Source organism: Pseudophryne corroboree, chromosome 12 (assembly GCF_028390025.1).
Source record: "Pseudophryne corroboree isolate aPseCor3 chromosome 12, aPseCor3.hap2, whole genome shotgun sequence".
Classification (NCBI taxonomy): domain Eukaryota; kingdom Metazoa; phylum Chordata; class Amphibia; order Anura; family Myobatrachidae; genus Pseudophryne; species Pseudophryne corroboree.
The window spans coordinates 144,742,582-144,761,532 of NC_086455.1; the positions used below are offsets into that span (position 1 = coordinate 144,742,582).

General features: G+C 49.2%; 1 protein-coding gene across 2 annotated transcripts in view; it reads left to right on the top strand.

Moving 5' to 3' along the window:
* The first annotated feature begins 445 nt into the window (after positions 1-445).
* The window catches only part of PRKD1 (protein kinase D1), a 227,178-nt gene continuing 208,672 nt past the window's right edge, over positions 446-18,951 (top strand). For both annotated transcript variants that reach the window (XM_063948154.1, XM_063948155.1), the window contains exon 1: positions 446-1,181. In XM_063948154.1, coding sequence (XP_063804224.1) covers positions 1,020-1,181 — 162 coding nt within the window. In that variant the 5' untranslated portion in view covers positions 446-1,019. The remainder of the gene's footprint in view (positions 1,182-18,951) is intronic.

The following is an 18,951-nucleotide window of genomic DNA, read 5'->3' on the forward strand; positions in this document are numbered from 1 at the left end:
TGACACCCAGAAATCACTCTGCGGCCAGCAGTGCGACTGAAAAGCTTCGCAAGACCTTGTGTGAAACTACATTGTTCGTTGTAATAGTACGACGCGCGTGCGCATTGCGCCGCATACGCATGCGCATAAGTGACTTTTTTTTTGCCTGATCGCTGTGCTGCGACCGAAACCTGCTAGCGAACAACTCGGAATGACCCCCATTGTGTGAAAATCCTATGTTCCCGCAGACTTAGGAGATCAGAATTTCACCACTTGTTCCTGGTCAGATCAGGAAATAGCATGTAGTCGTAAATACAATACAAAAGTTATAATAATAATAATAATAATAATAATAATAATAATAATAATAATAATTATTATGATTTTCAACAGGCAACTTTACAACATTTCTTCTATAAATGTGCCCATGTGCATGTCTTGTTTTCCTGTCTCTCCGCCCAGCACGCTCCCGGGTCTGACCCTATACCGGCAGCACACCTAGGCAGCCACACGCTGCGGCCCGTCCCTAGCAGTGCACCCCGGTGACCTGCTACCAGAGCGGACGCCAGCAGTGACTGCCCCGGCCTTGTTTACCAGTAACCGGGGAGTCCCGGTGCAGGCGCACACTGTCATGACGCGCCGCGGCCGGCAGGGGGCCTCGGTGCTGCCATGTTGCTGTGTGCCCGGCAGGGGGCCCCGTGTTGTCATGTAGTGTGTGTGCACGTACGTGTGTGTGTGTGAGAGTGTGGGCGCCGCACGGACTTGTTGATGGTGAAAGTTTTGCAGGAAGGGAAGCGGCGGCCGCGGCACGGTGTGAGCAGCGCCTGTGGGTCCCGGAAGCCGCTGTGATGGGCATGCCGGTGCCAGGAGAGTGGCTGTGCGGGTAGAAGTTGTGTGTCCGCCCTGTGTGTGCCGGTGACTCCCCGCTGTGTGTGCTCCCGGCAGCTGCATGAGTGTCTAGCCAGGTGCTGTCCTGCGGGGTGCGGCTGTGTTTGACCCGTGTTCCCCCTGGTGTCTCCCGCTGGCGGGCCCAGCTGTCTATGAGCGCCCCCCCGGTGATCCGGCCGCCCAGCCCCGCGGGCCCCGGCCTCTCTCTACAAATCCAGATCGGCCTGAGCCGGGAGCCCGTCCTACTGCCCGAGCCCGGGGAGCTCAGCCTGGGGGCCGTGCGAGAGATGGCCTGCTCCATCGTGGACCAGAAGGTGAGGCCCGTCTTCTTTCCTACTGACTCTGCTACTACATTGTATTGTGTCACTGTTATATCCCAGCACTACACCTAGCCCCGGTCCCTGTGTGTAATATACAGCTGCTGTTCCTGCACTACACCTAGCCCCGGTCCCTGTGTGTAATATACAGCTGCTGTTCCTGCACTACACCTAGCCCCGGTCCCTGTGTGTAATATACAGCTGCTGTTCCTGCACTACACCTAGCCCCGGTCCCTGTGTGTAACATACAGCTGCTGTTCCTGCACTACACCTAGCCCCGGTCCCTGTGTGTAACATACAGCTGCTGTTCCTGCACTACACCTAGCCCCGGTCGCTGTGTGTAACATACAGCTGCTGTTCCTGCACTACATCTAGCCCCGGTCCCTGTGTGTAACATACAGCTGCTGTTCCTGCACTACACCTAGCCCCGGTCACTGTGTGTAACATACAGCTGCTGTTCCTGCACTACACCTAGCCCCGGTCCCTGTGTGTAACATACAGCTGCTGTTCCTGCACTACACCTAGCCCCGGTCCCTGTGTGTAACATACAGCTGCTGTTCCTGCACTACACCTAGCCCCGGTCGCTGTGTGTAACATACAGCTGCTGTTCCTGCACTACATCTAGCCCCGGTCCCTGTGTGTAACATACAGCTGCTGTTCCTGCACTACACCTAGCCCCGGTCCCTGTGTGTAATATACAGCTGCTGTTCCTGCACTACACCTAGCCCCGGTCCCTGTGTGTAACATACAGCTGCTGTTCCTGCACTACACCTAACCCCGGTCCCTGTGTGTAACACACAGCTGCTGTTCCTGCACTACACCTAGCCCCGGTCCCTGTGTGTAACATACAGCTGCTGTTCCTGCACTACACCTAGCCCCGGTCCCTGTGTGTAACATACAGCTGCTGTTCCTGCACTACACCTAGCCCCGGTCGCTGTGTGTAACATACAGCTGCTGTTCCTGCACTACACCTAGCCCCGGTCCCTGTGTGTAACATACAGCTGCTGTTCCTGCACTACACCTAGCCCCGGTCCCTGTGTGTAACATACAGCTGCTGTTCCTGCACTACACCTAGCCCCGGTCCCTGTGTGTAACATACAGCTGCTGTTCCTGCACTACACCTAGCCCCGGTCCCTGTGTGTAACATACAGCTGCTGTTCCTGCACTACATCTAGTCCCGGTCCCTGTGTGTAACACACAGCTGCTGTTCCTGCACTACACCTAGCCCCGGTCCCTGTGTGTAACATACAGCTGCTGTTCCTGCACTACACCTAGCCCCGGTCCCTGTGTGTAACATACAGCTGCTGTTCCTGCACTACACCTAGCCCCGGTCCCTGTGTGTAACATACAGCTGCTGTTCCTGCACTACACCTAGCCCCGGTCCCTGTGTGTAACATACAGCTGCTGTTCCTGCACTACACCTAGCCCCGGTCCCTGTGTGTAACACACAGCTGCTGTTCCTGCACTACACCTAGCCCCGGTCCCTGTGTGTAACATACAGCTGCTGTTCCTGCACTACACCTAGCCCCGGTCCCTGTGTGTAACATACAGCTGCTGTTCCTGCACTACACCTAGCCCCGGTCCCTGTGTGTAACATACAGCTGCTGTTCCTGCACTACACCTAGCCCCGGTCCCTGTGTGTAACATACAGCTGCTGTTCCTGCACTACACCTAGCCCCGGTCCCTGTGTGTAATATACAGCTGCTGTTCCTGCACTACACCTAGCCCCGGTCCCTGTGTGTAACATACAGCTGCTGTTCCTGCATTACATCTAGTCCCGGTCCCTGTGTGTAACATACAGCTGCTGTTCCTGCATTACATCTAGTCCCGGTCCCTGTGTGTAACATACAGCTGCTGTTCCTGCACTACACCTAGTCCCGGTCCCTGTGTGTAACACACAGCTGCTGTTCCTGCACTACACCTAGCCCCGGTCCCTGTGTGTAACATACAGCTGCTGTTCCTGCACTACACCTAGCCCCGGTCCCTGTGTGTAATATACAGCTGCTGTTCCTGCACTACACCTAGCCCCGGTCCCTGTGTGTAACATACAGCTGCTGTGCCTGCACTACATCTAGCCCCGGTCCCTGTGTGTAACATACAGCTGCTGTTCCTGCACTACACCTAGCCCCGGTCCCTGTGTGTAACATACAGCTGCTGTTCCTGCACTACACCTAGCCCCGGTCCCTGTGTGTAACATACAGCTGCTGTTCCTGCACTACACCTAGCCCCGGTCCCTGTGTGTAATATACAGCTGCTGTTCCTGCACTACACCTAGCCCCGGTCCCTGTGTGTAACATACAGCTGCTGTGCCTGCACTACATCTAGCCCCGGTCCCTGTGTGTAACATACAGCTGCTGTTCCTGCACTACACCTAGCCCCGGTCCCTGTGTGTAACATACAGCTGCTGTTCCTGCACTACACCTAGCCCCGGTCCCTGTGTGTAACATACAGCTGCTGTTCCTGCACTACACCTAGCCCCGGTCCCTGTGTGTAACATACAGCTGCTGTTCCTGCACTACACCTAGCCCCGGTCCCTGTGTGTAACATACAGCTGCTGTTCCTGCACTACACCTAGCCCCGGTCCCTGTGTGTAACATACAGCTGCTGTTCCTGCACTACACCTAGCCCCGGTCCCTGTGTGTAACATACAGCTGCTGTTCCTGCACTACACCTAGCCCCGGTCCCTGTGTGTAACATACAGCTGCTGTTCCTGCACTACACCTAGCCCCGGTCCCTGTGTGTAACATACAGCTGCTGTTCCTGCACTACACCTAGCCCCGGTCCCTGTGTGTAATATACAGCTGCTGTTCCTGCACTACACATAGCCCCGGTCCCTGTGTGTAACATACAGCTGCTGTTCCTGCACTACACCTAGCCCCGGTCACTGTGTGTAACATACAGCTGCTGTTCCTGCACTACACCTAGCCCCGGTCCCTGTGTGTAATATACAGCTGCTGTTCCTGCACTACACCTAGCCCCGGTCCCTGTGTGTAATATACAGCTGCTGTTCCTGCACTACACATAGTCCCGGTCCCTGTGTGTAACATACAGCTGCTGTTCCTGCATTACATCTAGTCCCGGTCCCTGTGTGTAACATACAGCTGCTGTTCCTGCACTACACCTAGCCCCGGTCCCTGTGTGTAACATACAGCTGCTGTTCCTGCACTACACCTAGTCCCGGTCCCTGTGTGTAACATACAGCTGCTGTTCCTGCATTACATCTAGTCCCGGTCCCTGTGTGTAACATACAGCTGCTGTTCCTGCACTACACCTAGTCCCGGTCCCTGTGTGTAACATACAGCTGCTGTTCCTGCACTACACCTAGCCCCGGTCCCTGTGTGTAACATACAGCTGCTGTTCCTGCATTACATCTAGTCCCGGTCCCTGTGTGTAACATACAGCTGCTGTTCCTGCACTACACCTAGCCCCGGTCCCTGTGTGTAACATACAGCTGCTGTTCCTGCACTACACCTAGCCCCGGTCCCTGTGTGTAATATACAGCTGCTGTTCCTGCACTACACCTAGCCCCGGTCCCTGTGTATAATATACAGCTGCTGTTCCTGCACTACACCTAGCCCCGGTCCCTGTGTATAATATACAGCTGCTGTTCCTGCACTACACCTAGCCCCAGTCCCTGTGTGTAATATACAGCTGCTGTTCCTGCACTACACCTAGCCCCGGTCCCTGTGTGTAACATACAGCTGCTGTTCCTGCACTACACCTAGCCACGGTCCCTGTGTGTAATATACAGCTGCTGTTCCTGCACTACACCTAGCCACGGTCCCTGTGTGTAACATACAGCTGCTGTTCCTGCACTACACCTAGCCCCGGTCACTGTGTGTAACATACAGCTGCTGTTCCTGCACTACACCTAGCCCCGGTCCCTGTGTGTAATATACAGCTGCTGTTCCTGCACTACACCTAGCCCCGGTCCCTGTGTGTAACATACAGCTGCTGTTCCTGCACTACACCTAGCCCCGGTCACTGTGTGTAACATACAGCTGCTGTTCCTGCACTACACCTAGCCCCGGTCACTGTGTGTAACATACAGCTGCTGTTCCTGCACTACACCTAGCCCCGGTCCCTGTGTGTAACATACAGCTGCTGTTCCTGCACTACATCTAGCCCCGGTCCCTGTGTGTAACATACAGCTGCTGTTCCTGCACTACACCTAGCCCCGGTCCCTGTGTGTAACATACAGCTGCTGTTCCTGCACTACACCTAGCCCCGGTCACTGTGTGTAACATACAGCTGCTGTTCCTGCACTACACCTAGCCCCGGTCCCTGTGTGTAACATACAGCTGCTGTTCCTGCACTACACCTAGCCCCGGTCCCTGTGTGTAACATACAGCTGCTGTTCCTGCACTACACCTAGCCCCGGTCCCTGTGTGTAACATACAGCTGCTGTTCCTGCACTACACCTAGCCCCGGTCACTGTGTGTAACATACAGCTGCTGTTCCTGCACTACACCTAGCCCCGGTCCCATTACTGTATATACTGATCCATGCTGCTGCTCTTTCACATAGCCCCTCAACTTTGGTACACAAGGCACAACACTAACACTCTTCCTAAAAGTGACATTGTGATGTGTTAGCTGCTAGACTGTGTTCTGATTTTCAATAGGTAAGTCATGTTTTGTGTGTTGCACCTATCCTTTTTGTGCCTTATGACGTGACTTTTTTCACCCCTCCAATAGTAGCAACTTTATGACGTTTTCCTGATTTTAGTGGCTTATTCACATTATACCTGATTAGTAATACTGTAGTTGATTAGTATTTATGTTGCAAAGGAATTTGCATAAAGTGGTAGATTGAGCATAAGGATGCACAATGCATAGTGCCCTCAGTCATGCGTTTTTACCCAGGTTAGTCGTACACAACTGCTGCGTGCAATGCCAGCGCTACTGTTAAAAGTACTTATGCATTTGTTGCGTTGTTGATTATTAGATACACAATTGCATGGTGGGACGCACGATGCGGCTTCGTCGCAATAACTGTGGTGTTTCAAAAGTGGTTAATTGGTGCGATTTGTGGATAGGTGTAAGTTGACACGTGGACCAGTGGAGAAGTTTCCCATGACAACCAATCCTCTTTGAGGTAGCGTTTATCAAGTGCATCCTATAAAACAATAGGTGGAAGCTGGCAACATCTGCACTGGCCCACTCCACTGCTTAATACATCACCCCAAAAGTATACTACAGTAAGTGTATGTTCTTGTATCAAGAGCTTAATGATACAGTATTTGTTTTGTGAAATGATGATTACAAATGATGTTCTCTGCAGTGAAATGTAAGTGATCTGTAATTAGAGTGTGATGAATCAGAGGTGTATTGGTTTATTTACCAAATAGAATCTTTTCATTACTATTGTCCACAAAATTCATAACCGCAATACTGTTAGCTGCAAATCATTCCTGGTGTTACACGTCATAGTATTTGGGATTTCAGTTCTGCAGGCAGAAACGCAGATAATTGGTGGCTATCTAGAGACGTGATATTAGAAGTTACAGGCCAGCATAGTATACTGGCACATACTCCAAATGCACTTAAAAATGCATACACCTTAAGGATATCAGCAATTACATAATTAGGTATGGTTAAATATTTTTGCCACTTTTACAAACTATAAGCATATGTGGCTCTCCGCCCCCGTACCCTCCCAGGCACCTATACTTAGCCCCATTCCCAACAGCCAGTCCTCCTCTTCTAGGTCTACCCTGTCTCCCTTGTAGTGTGAGCCATTGTGAGCTCACTTAGGCGTCCACTGCATTGACATTGAGGAGATGGATTAAACCTTCTACAGTTATACAGATGTTGCACTACAAGGTTAATGACAATTCACAGTTACTTCTTGGTAATTTAGGAAAAGCAATTCTATGGACGGACAGCGAAATATAAATGTACTAGATTATTATATAATTTTTTAAATCCATACCAGTGCTTCTGTATATATTTAAAATAATATGTTGTATTGCTTGAGAGTAAGGTACGTGCACACTGGCCGATATATCGGCCGTTCTGTTAAACGGGTTTAGTATGGTATTCCGGCTGTCGGGGTCCCGGCGCACAGCATACCAGCACCGGAATCCCGACTGCCGGCATACCGACAGCGTGGCAAGCGCAAATGAGCCCCTTGCTGGGCTCGCTGCTCCATGCTATCTATACTCCCTCCAGGGGGGTCGTGGACCCCCAAGAGGGAGAAAAGGTGTCGGTATGCCGGCTGTCGGGATTCCGGCGGCGGTATACTGTGCGCCGGGACCCCGACAGCCGGCAAACTGAAGACCACCCCCGTTGAACAACTGCCATATTGCTGCTTCGTTGACCAGTGTGTCCCAGCAATATATCTATAAACGGTGTCATTCACAGACACATCGCGTCGGCCCTGCAGTACAGTCGTTGGCCGCTCTGGGCATAATGCTGCGTGTGCAGATGGTCAGCCAACCGCCAGTACACTCGCTGCACAAGACGGCGGTTATTGATGACGCAACTGGGCCGGCTCATGCGAATGGCCGCCCAGTTTGTGGCGTCAGTCATGTCGATCTGCCTGTAGATATTTCTGCATATCAGTTGATCCATATAAGTTTGTATCCAGCATAACATACATTCTGCACTGTCCAGTAATGCACCAAATCATGTCTATGAGGTATATTCAAATAGGTTCGGATCCATTCCGACATGCATTTGTTGGAATGGATCCGACAACCCCTATTCAATCTCATCTCAATTCGACTTTTAAAAAGTTGAATCGAGATGAGGGACCCAGAGGAGGAGAGGGGGGGGGGAGCCGCGGGGAGACCACCGGGAACAGCCGCGGGCAGACGGAGGAGGTCTCAGAGCCGCCAGACCTTACGGCAGTGTCCACCCGGCTCCAGCAAGCGTGACCTCACTTGCTGGAGCCGGGTGGACGCTGCCGTGAGCGGCGCGGCTGTGACACATCCTCCTGCAGCGCTGCTTTCCCCTGTATGCCCGCCCCCCCCGTTTCCCCGTGGCTCCTCCCCCCCCCCCCCCCCCCCCCCCTCTCCTCCTCTGGGTCCCACATGTCAGTCTGACATATTTCTTATGTTGGACCGAGATGGTCGGAAACAGGGCCAAATTCAACACTCAAAAGTACGTGAATCGGCAGCTATACCGCCGATTCACGTACTATTCGACAAGTCGAATTCCACAACTTGTCGAATAAAAATTTATGGGATTGAATAGGTCGAATCACTATACGACCTTAAAAAGTCGAAATCTTCCGTATTTTCGACAGACGGCAGTTTTCGACCCTAATTGAATGTACCCCCTATAAATCAGGAGTGTTGAATATATTCCAAATATCAGAAACAATGAACTTTATAAGAAAAAAAAATTCAGTAAGACACTTGCATAAGTATAAGTTAATTGATAAAGGCTAGGCAGACAAGTGAATGGTAGCTATGAATAAACATGAGATGATGTAAACAATAGGTCCCCAGAGACCTGAGAAGTCACTGTGTAAAGTGTGAGACGAGAGGAGTCGGCACAGCCTGCCACGCATACCGGAGAGAAGATGATGCTGGACCTGCATGGGCGCCCAGTAGTATATGCTCTGTTCTTCAGACCCTTTTTCCGTTTTTCTAGAGGCCTGTTGGTTGCTTGTTTCATCTTTTTCTTTTTCTTACACTTATTGGGAATCCTTTTATTTTATTTTTTACTCTGTCAGTTATATGTGGCTGTTTGTGACCTTTTTTTTTATTTTTTAACATCAATTAAAGCTGGCCTTGATTCTTTATAAATTAACTGTTTACACTTGTTTAACTACTGTTGAGCATTTTGGTGTTTTTCACATAGTTTATTTTTTTTAAGATAGTCATACATTTACCATTCCTGATCTATGAACTATTTACTGTACGCTGATAAACAGTCCGTTCTTATTTGTAATTAGTTACCATATAGACTTGTCATTTTTATACATGGGTACTCCTTTTAGTAGAAGTTCAAGATGTTTGCATGCATGGATAATGTGTAAAGTCAATGGGGTCGATTCAATTTGGCAACTTATGAATAGCGCCGGGAATTAGCTCCCGAAGGCTATTCAATTCAGCTGCTAGTTACCCGCAATTGTCGGGAATTCTTTTCTCATCCCCGGGGGATGAGAGAAGAAACGCGACAAAAGTGCTGCCTCGCGGCTGGCGCGAGGCTGATTCTGTCGGGAATCAGCCTCGCGCCGGGGAGTTTAGTCGGAGAATGCCCGTTCTCCAGACAATTCAACCTGTTTAGTCGGCGAGAACGGGCCATCGCCGACTTAACTCTAGCTGAATTGAATAGCGTCGGTAGCGAATTCCCGGCGCTATTCATAAGTTGCCGAATTGAATCGACCTCTATTAGTTGAACACATTTACAATTATTTGTAAACTGACTGATGGTGACACTGTGTACCTGGGTGTATGGGATTTGTCGTCATAAATTTCTTCGTTTTTATTGATGCATTGATAATGTTTGTTAATTAAACTTTCATTCATGTTTTTACCAATTTGGTCTCACAAGTGCATGTTTTGGGTGTTTATTACCCTCTCATTGATGTTTCTGAAATGACTCAAAGCACCCCAGAGCTACCGTGGGGTAATCACAGAATGCAGCCTTTTTGCCAGTAGAAAGCATGTTGCACTGATAAGCCAGTATCCCTTGTATGTACTGGGGCGGGGAGGAGCCGACGGAGCCTGAACTCTATGTAAAATAATGTGCGACTAACTGAGCGACTTGTAGGAAGAAGTGTCACGATGAAAAGGAAGAGAACACAACAGCAGACGTTTCTCTCCCAAACAGGCTGAAAACAAACTGTTGTTAAGTATTCGGAGGAAGTGTGTGCAAAGCTGATTGGTCCTCCTAGGCATGACCCCAACTGATATGATCTTATGTCTAATGTATATAGCTACACGTGAAAGTCATTTTACATGGTATAACATTCTAAATGGCAAAACTCCTTACAATGATTTTCCATCTTTGCCAAATGTGGGGTTTATAGTGTGCTTTTAAGTAATATGTAAAAATGATTTATTTGGTTTTCAGCACATTATATTTGCACAATTGTTTTGCGTGGAACTGTTCCTGAAGTGACTGAGGGACATCGGACGTTAATGCAGCTAGTAATTACCTATATTGGTGCAAATCTGGTGTTAACCGTATTTGTTAGTTGCATAATGTTGATGGAGAATAAAGACCCACTAGGACACGGATGCCAAGCTGGAGTGTCGCACAGAGGTGTCCTTTTTCTCCCGTGCTTTTTGCGTCACATTGTAGCGATTCTCTGACTTTTATGCCGCTTTATTAATTTAGTGTGTGTGTCGCAATGTAGCCGTATCCAGAGGAGTTTATTGTGTACTGGGCATTTAGGATTAGTATATTTGTTGCAGTGGAGTAGGAATAAAGTTGAAGCATAAGGACAGCACGGTGTGGCAGGATGCATGGCTCGGCTCACTTGTATTCATCCTTGGTCTTTGGCCGTTTTCCCCAGGTTAGCGTCCTGATTCGCACACAGCTGCTGCATGTAATGCCAGCGGCAGTGTCCAGAATGCAATGTACTTTTGTCACATTAACGATTAGAATATTCTTTACAAAACTGCATGACCCAGCTTATTATTATTATCCTTTATTTATATGGCACCACAAGGGTATCGCAGCACCCAATTAGAGCACACAAACAAATAATCAAAACAGGATAACAGCAACTTACAGTTGGAGACAATATAGGACAAGTACAGGGGAAATAAATATAGCTACATCAGCAGATGACACTGAAATAAGGATCAGGTGGCAGAAGACTGCTGGATTTGGTGCAGTTGAAGATTATTAAAGTAAGCAAAAGGATATGCACTTGAGGGAAGAGGGCCCTGCTCGTGAGAGCTTAAATTCTAAAGGGGAGGGGTAGACAGATAGGGATGACACAGACGGGATACATAGAGAGCATGGGACAGAGGGTTGGGAGGAGAGTTGGCTGGGTTTGGTGAAGTAGTGGGCCTTGAGCCCGTTTCAAGTTTTGTGGAGAGTCTGAGGGGGAGAGGTAGGGAATTCCAGAGAAGTGGTGCAGCACGTGAAAAATCTCGGAGGTAGGAGTGGGAGGAAGTAATCCGTAGGCAGGAGAGTCGGCGTGCATTAGCAGAGCGAAGAGGACGGGTGGGAGAGAAAAGGGAGATAAGGTCAGAGATGTAGATGGGAGAGGAGTGCATGAGGGCTTTGTAAGTGAGTGTGAGAAGCTTGAAATTTATTCTGAAAGGGAAGGGGAGCCAGTGAAGGTCTTGTAAGAGAGGAGAGGTGGACGTAGTGCATTTGGTGAGGAAAATGAGCCGGGTAACACCATTGAGGACAGATTGGAGTGGAGAGAGGTATTGGTCAGGAATGCCAGTCAGGAGGAGATTACAGTAGTCCAGTCTGGAGATGACCTGTGAGTGGATAAGGGTCTTAGTAGCATCCTGGGTCAGAAAGGGTCTGATCCTGGAAAGATTTTATTAGATGAAAGCGGCAGGATTGTGAGAGATGCTGAATGTGTGTGTTTTGAAGGAGAGGGAGGAGTCAAGGATTACTCCAAGACATCGCACTTGGGGGGTAGAGGAGATAGTAGTGCCATCAATAGGTAATGAGATTGTAGGAGGTGAGGTTATGCGGGAGGGAGGGAAGATGATCGGTCTTAGACATGTTAAGTTTAAGAAAGCGCTGGGACATCCAAACAGAGATAGCAGAGAGACCATTGAAGATGCGAGTGAGGATAGCAGGGGAGAGGGCTGGAGAGGAAAGATAGATTTGAGTGTCATCAGCATAGTGATAATATTGGAAACCAAAAGAACTAATGATCTTACCTAGTGAGGACGTATAGAGAGAGAAAAGAAGAGGACCAAGGACAGAACCTTGGGGTACACCTACAGTTAGTGGAAGTGAGGGGGGAGGTGGAGTCATGAGAGGAGACAGCGAATAAACGGTCAGAGAGGTAGGAAGACAGCCAAGAGAGGGCAGTATCACGCAGACCAATGGAGTGAAGGATTTGCAGTAGGAGAGGGGGGTCCACAGTGTCAAAAGCATCAGAGAGCAGAGAAATCAAGAAGAATAAGTAGAGAGTAGTGGCCCTTAGATTTATCAGCATGGAGGTCATTGCAGACTTTTGTAAGGGCAGTTTCAGTGGCGTGGAGAGGATGGAAGCCAGACTGGAATGGGTCAAGCAGTGAGTGTAAGGAAAGAAAGTAAGGCAGTTGTAGACAATACGCACAAGGAGCTTGTAGGCAAAAGGGAGTAGAGAGATGGGTCGGTAGTTGGAGAGCGTGTTTGGATCAAGGGTAGGTTTTTTTTTTTAGAATAGGAGAGATGAGTGCATGCTTGAAGACAGAGGGGACAGTACCTGATGAGAGAGAGATTGAGAAGGTAGGCAAGATGGGAACAGGCTTCAAGAGAGAGGTAGCGGAGGAGGCGGGAGGGGATAGGGTCAAATGGTGAGGGGACAGGAACGAATGAGGGCCATGACTTCTTTACCAGATGCAATGGAGAAAGATGTCAGAGTTGGTGATAGGGAAGGGGAGGGGTGGTAAGGGATGGGAGGAGGCTGGTTGCTGATGGTCTGGTGTGATGTGATGTCCTGACATATGGAGTCAATTTTGGACGTGAAGTAAGTGGCAAAGTCCAGAGCAGAGAGTGAGGAAGGGAAACGAGGTGGGCAGAGGAGTGAGTTGAGAGTGGCAAAGAGGCGCTGGGATTTGGAAGACTGAGAAGAGATGAGGTTCTTGACGTATGATTGTTTACCAAGAGAAAGGGCAGCACTGAAGGATGAGAGGGTGTAGTATGGTATGCCGGCGGTCGGGCTCCCGGCGACCAGCATACCGGCGCCGGGAGCCTGTCCGCCGGCATACCGACAGTGTGGCGAGCGCAAATGAGCCCCTTGCGGGCTCGCCACGCTGCGCTCACCACGCTGCGGGCACGGTGGCCACGCTATTTTATTCTTCCTCCAGGGGGGTCGTGGACCCCCACGAGGGAGAATAAGTGTCGGTATGCCGGCTGTCGGGATTCCGGCGCCGGTATACTGTGCGCCGGGATCCCGACAGCCGGCATACTGAAGAGCACCCGGATGAGAAGATAAGTTAGAAATGGAAGGAAGTCTGCCTTAGAGCATGATTTCCTCCAGCTTTGCTCAGCAGTACGTGAGCATTTTTGTAGATATCTGGTGTGCCAGGGATGAGGTGTTAATTTGCAAGGGTGAATAATGGTTGGTGGAGAAACAGAATCCAGAGCAGAAGTAAGAGATGCATTGTATATGGAAGTTGCTTGTTCAGAGCTTAGTTGCAATATCTGTGGCATGCCAAACTGGGTTATTTTGATGCGATTTTAAAGATATGTGTATGTTTGATACATTGGCTCTGTAACGTTTGTCAAGGTATGTATTAGCTCTGTGGTTTGACGCACACATTCTACTAAAGGAAAGGTTAACCCGAGCGGACTTCACGCCCTTTGAATAGGCTGATATATGGATCCTGGTTGCCTGTGACCAATTTGGGGTTTAGAATAGTGGTCAGTAGGTGTCACCAGAATGTTGTACACAGCACTGAAAGTGATTGCTGTGTGTAGTGTGGTCTTACCCCAGTGATCACAGGAAATCCTGTATTGATATAGTGATATTATTGGTGGAGAGCCCATGGTCTGCAGTTGAAGTCTGGCTGTGAGCAGTCCCCATAACTACTCTTTTTGCAGGGTCTGAGGGTGGCTGATCTGCCATCCGATTTCAGGTGCAGTTTATACTGCATCCATCATTGCTAGAAGCAGGGAAGCCAAGACCTTAAAATTATTTTTTTATATGTATATTATTGTGATTTAAACCTGCAGTCCTTCCAGTGGAGCTGCTCTAATATTAAAGAGAAGACAACACTGTGTAGTTCACACTGTGCAATAAAAGCTTTTGACAGCTGCAGCTTTCTGTATTTGAAATGTTGCTGAAGTGATAATTATTTTTGAATTTCCAATGCTGCCTCCGTCATATGAGAGCGTCACACCTAATGCACCCCATGTAATAGGGTTCCCCTTTCGGTAAGAGTACTACAGTGGGATTCACATGCTCACAATACCACCCACCTGTTGCGAACCAGCTTTCCTTTGGGCCATCACACAAACATGCCTCATATACTGTACTGCATGATACATTTGGTGGGACCACTTTCCTTGGAAAAGCATTTTCCAAGGACCTTGATGGGCTGAATGGGGCTCACACCATTCCAATCTAACATGTTGGACATAACCTATATATTCTGTAACCTTACTCTAAAAATAAGGTAGCTATTGTTCTGGAGAGGCCATTCTGAAAAAGATCAGGGGTTGCTGGTTTCAGAGCTGTAACATACCCTTTTCACATCCCCAAAATAATCTGGGTCGAGGTGCAGTGTGAAAGCGCCAAAGTGAAATAACCCGGGTCAAGCATCCCAACATTTCAACCCAGGCTTAAACACATGTCAGAACTGGGTCAATGTGCAGTGTGAAAGGGTCTGACCCGAGTTATTCAACCAGGGACTCAAAAAAAAAGGTGCGGATTGAATATTCCCGTGTCTCTCTCTCTTTTTTGAAATCATTTTTTTTTATTTTTTTTTTTACTTTTGACACCACAACTTTGTGAGCCAGAAAAAGTCTTTTATATGACATCCTGGTGTTTACATGGGTTCAATGTTAAAGGGGCCAACCCGGGTCGAAAGTGCAGTATGAAAGGGTTTGAACCAGGCTTGCGATGTGAAAGCGGTATTAGTGGCAGATAGAGGTGGGCCAAGTTATGTAGATATTTTCTGCATGTCAGAGTGGGCAGTGTTGCAGAAGTGCATTGTTTCGACAAATCGGTCTTGATGCTTTTGCTGTGGCATTCTGCATTGTGTGTCTGTGTTTCGTTCATGTGACAGCAGCTGTGTCATTTAATTGTGCATTGCTCTGTGGTACTTTGGGGATTGGACTATGAACACCAACTGGAACAAAACTGAGTCTGGGAAGTCCAAATTCTGTCTGTGATATTTGCTGAGAAGTGTAGAATACAGGGCAGATTTCTGAAAGTTTGGAGAGAGCTAATGTACTAACCTCAGCTTTGACTCAACTGTTATGTTACAGGGGGTGTAGTATGGCTGACCGGCGGTCTCCTGACCACCGGTCAGCATACCGACGCCAGGATCCCGTCAACATACCGACGCCGGTATCCCGGCTGGGAGAGGCGAGTGCAGCAAGCCCCTTGCGGGCTCGCTGCGCTCGCCACGCTGCGGGCTCGGTGGCGACCTGCGGTCGCCACGGGTTCTATTCCCACTCTATGGGTGTCGTGGACACCCACAAGTGGAAATAGTCCCTGTTGGTCGGCATGCCGACCATCGGGATAGTGAGATGTCGGGATGCCGGAGGAGGTCATGTGACCGCCGGTCACATGAATACCACCCGTTACGGGCTGTGTTTAAAAAAATGACAGGAACTGATGGCCTCTTATCTCTCTACACTTTATCTCCCGAAGCTTTGATTAATATGCCCCTAAATATTCTGCTGAACAGTTTAGAAAATTGTGATAATCCCTAAAAGCTAGTAATACCGTATTTATTGTTTTTATCATTCATTAGTATTATTCTTTTTTTATTTAAAAAAATGTCCATGTTGTAATACAATTGGTTTCTAAATTGGCTTACGCTTATGTTTGTGATGTCACCAGTGAAGAACTCATCCCTGAAAGTGGAGAATTGGCTAGCTGCACACTATGCCATTTGGGGAAGAGCAATTAAAATGATTGGATTGTGCTATGCTGCAAAAAGCTGCTTATTTACTTTATAAACCTGGGAAACCATTTGTCTGATATTCCACTTGGGTCATGGGGGGTCATTCTGACCTGATCGCTCGCTGCAGTTCTTCGCTGCGATCAGGTCAGAACTGCGCATGGCTGACAGCCGACGGCTGACGTTGCCTAGCGATCGCCTCTGCCTGATTGACAGGCAGAGGCGGTCGCTGTGTGGGAGGGGGCGACATGGCGGCCGTTTTGTGGGCGCGGTCCAGCCAACGCAGGCGTGGCCGCATCGTGTGTGTATGTGTGTGGGGCGGGGGGACAGCGGCTGCGTGACGTCACATACAGCTGCTGCGAGCCGGCCAGCGTCGAGTAGCTCCTGGTCAGCACGCAAAAGCTGCGCTGGCCGGGAGCTACTCCTGAAGTACAAATGCATCGCCGCTGTGCGATGCTTTTGTACTTCAGCGACGGGGCAGGGACTGACATGCGGGGCTAGCTCTGTGCTGGGCGTCCCCCCGCATGTCTGTGTTCTTGATCGTAGCTGTGCTAAATTTAGCACAGCTACGATCAAGTCGGAATGACCCCCATAGTCCCATACATACTTCTGTGAACAGATTGCTCATTATTACACTAATTTGATAGTATGTTATCACTGCTGGTACAGTACAATGCTTTGGCAGCTCAGAGTAATGTAATGAGCTGCTCTACAGGTCAGAGTGCTCCAATATAATGGGTTTCACTTTAACAATTCTGTCCAGTGCAATGATGGTGGCATGTTATTTTTGCTTTTGTGGGACATTATCTGTATACTAATTATATCAATGAATTATTTCCATGCAAAGCAATTAGACACCACAATTTTAAAGGGGTTTGATATGATATGCTGGCATTGCAGCATAACCCCCCCCTGGGGCACAGCCTAACACCAACCCTCCCCCCCGAAGCCTAAACCTAACCCCCGTCCGCGGCTTCCCTCTTTGGAGCGGCGGTATGTGGACGTTCGGGAACTCGTCTGTCGGGATTCTGACACCGTGCTGGAGACCCTATTCGGGATGCCAGCGTCTGTATACTGACTGCTGGGATCCCGACCGGATGTTCTTTAAAGTGCTCTTGTGATATCACCCTTAAGGCCCCTACACACTGGGCGACTTTGAGCTGAAAGCAGGTCACTTTTGGTGTGTTGAGCTTTCAGCTCAAAGCCGCCCAGTGTGTATGAGCAAGCGGTGAGCGCTGATGTGCGCTCCCGCTGCATCGCTGGCGACCGCCGTTCATCTACTGGTATTACCAGTAGATGAACGGCGGGGTGAGCGGCTTTCCATAGCATCCTGCTATGGAAAGCCGCTGACATCGCTGGGCAGCGGGGAAAAGCGCTCAGTGTGTATGCACTGAGCGCTTTTCAGCTCAGCGATGTCAACGATCATCGCTGTTCATACACGCTGGGCAAAAACGCCCAGTGTGTATGGACCTGTAATTTGCAATGCAGTGTGCTTGTACTTTGCTGTTCACGACGGTGTTTATTTGAATATGCCATTAAGTGCTACAGTTAAACTGAAGGTTTTTCTTTTTTTTTTTTTTTTTAACCCAGCATGTTCTCAGTTATATTAAATACGTGATCCATATCTTCAGTTCTAGCATGTTGCACTACAGTGGGGGGGGGGAGGGGGGAGGGGGGAGGGGGGGGGGCAGATGTAACATGTGCAGAGAGATTTATATTTGGGTGGGTTATATTGTTTCTCTGCAGGGCAGATACTGGCTGCTTTATTTTTAAACAGCAATTTAGATTTGTTTGAACATCAAAAACCCAAATCTAGCTCTCTGTGCACATGTTATATCTGCCCCACCTGCAGTGCAACATGGTTTTGCCTAATTGCTTACTTTTTTGGTTTGCTAACAGCACTGAATAACCCCCTATATTTGTATGCAGATTACTAATTTGCTAGGAGCCCAAGCCATTGTCTAACCGATGTCTGGTACACAGAGGCATTGCCGTGAACCTTAGGCAAACTCTCATTAGCGTTTTCAGCTGTTCAGCTCAGGCTTTTAGGGGTCTAATCATGAAGCAGTGAAAAGGGTGGAGAAGCGAGCCAGTGGAGAAGTTGCCCCGAGAACCTGTGTAAGACTCTTAGAACTAGAGAGGTCTTTGGTTATAACGGCCGCCCTTTTCCCATAGAAAGATGCTCTCACCGGTACTAGGATGCCGCCAGGACTTCACTCAGGGTAGTAGGAGTAGATGAATCACACTTGCAGTTGTTAATAATGCAGGGTTGTAGCTGTAATGCAATTGAATAGAATGTTTATCTCCAGGAATAAGTTGCTGGACTTATTAAATCGTCCACATCACGCCTGCCACATAAGTCAGGAGATGCAGTTTACCACGCTTAGTCGTGGTAAACTGCTTTCTCCGACTTTCGTGGCAGGTGCGGTAGTGATAGCGTGCACAGTAGGATTGCAACTAGCATCGCAACACTAGTTTAGTAGGATTTCTGCATGCATCTCAGGAGGGTGCCAACAGAAAATCCTCTAGTTGTGGGTTTACAGCATGGTCTATTGGGGTGGTATTCATGTGACCGGCGGTCACATGACCTCCTCCAGCATCCTGACCCCTCACTATCCCGATGGACGGCATGCCGACCAACAGGGACTATTTCCACTCGTGGGTGTCCACGACACCCATAGAGTGGGAATAGAACCCGTGGCGACCACAGGCCGCCACCGAGCCCGCTGCGGGCCCGCAAGGGGCTTCCTGCACTCACCCCTCCCCGCCGGGATCCCGGCGTCGGTATGCTGACAGCCGGTCAGCCATACTACACCCGTCTATTGAATAGGTCCGTGGACACATTCCAGGAGCTAAGCAACATTGCAGTCAATAGAATTATCCCTCTTTGGGCGAGATTCAGTTGTTAGCACCGGGATTTCAACTCGCTCCCCCCAGGGGGTGATGAGCTGACTAAGCCACAGGTGGCCCGTTTGGGCGTCCAAAAGGGACTCTCTGCGTTGCGCCTATTACATGGGTCGGGTTTAGCTGTTTTACAAGGCTAAACCCACC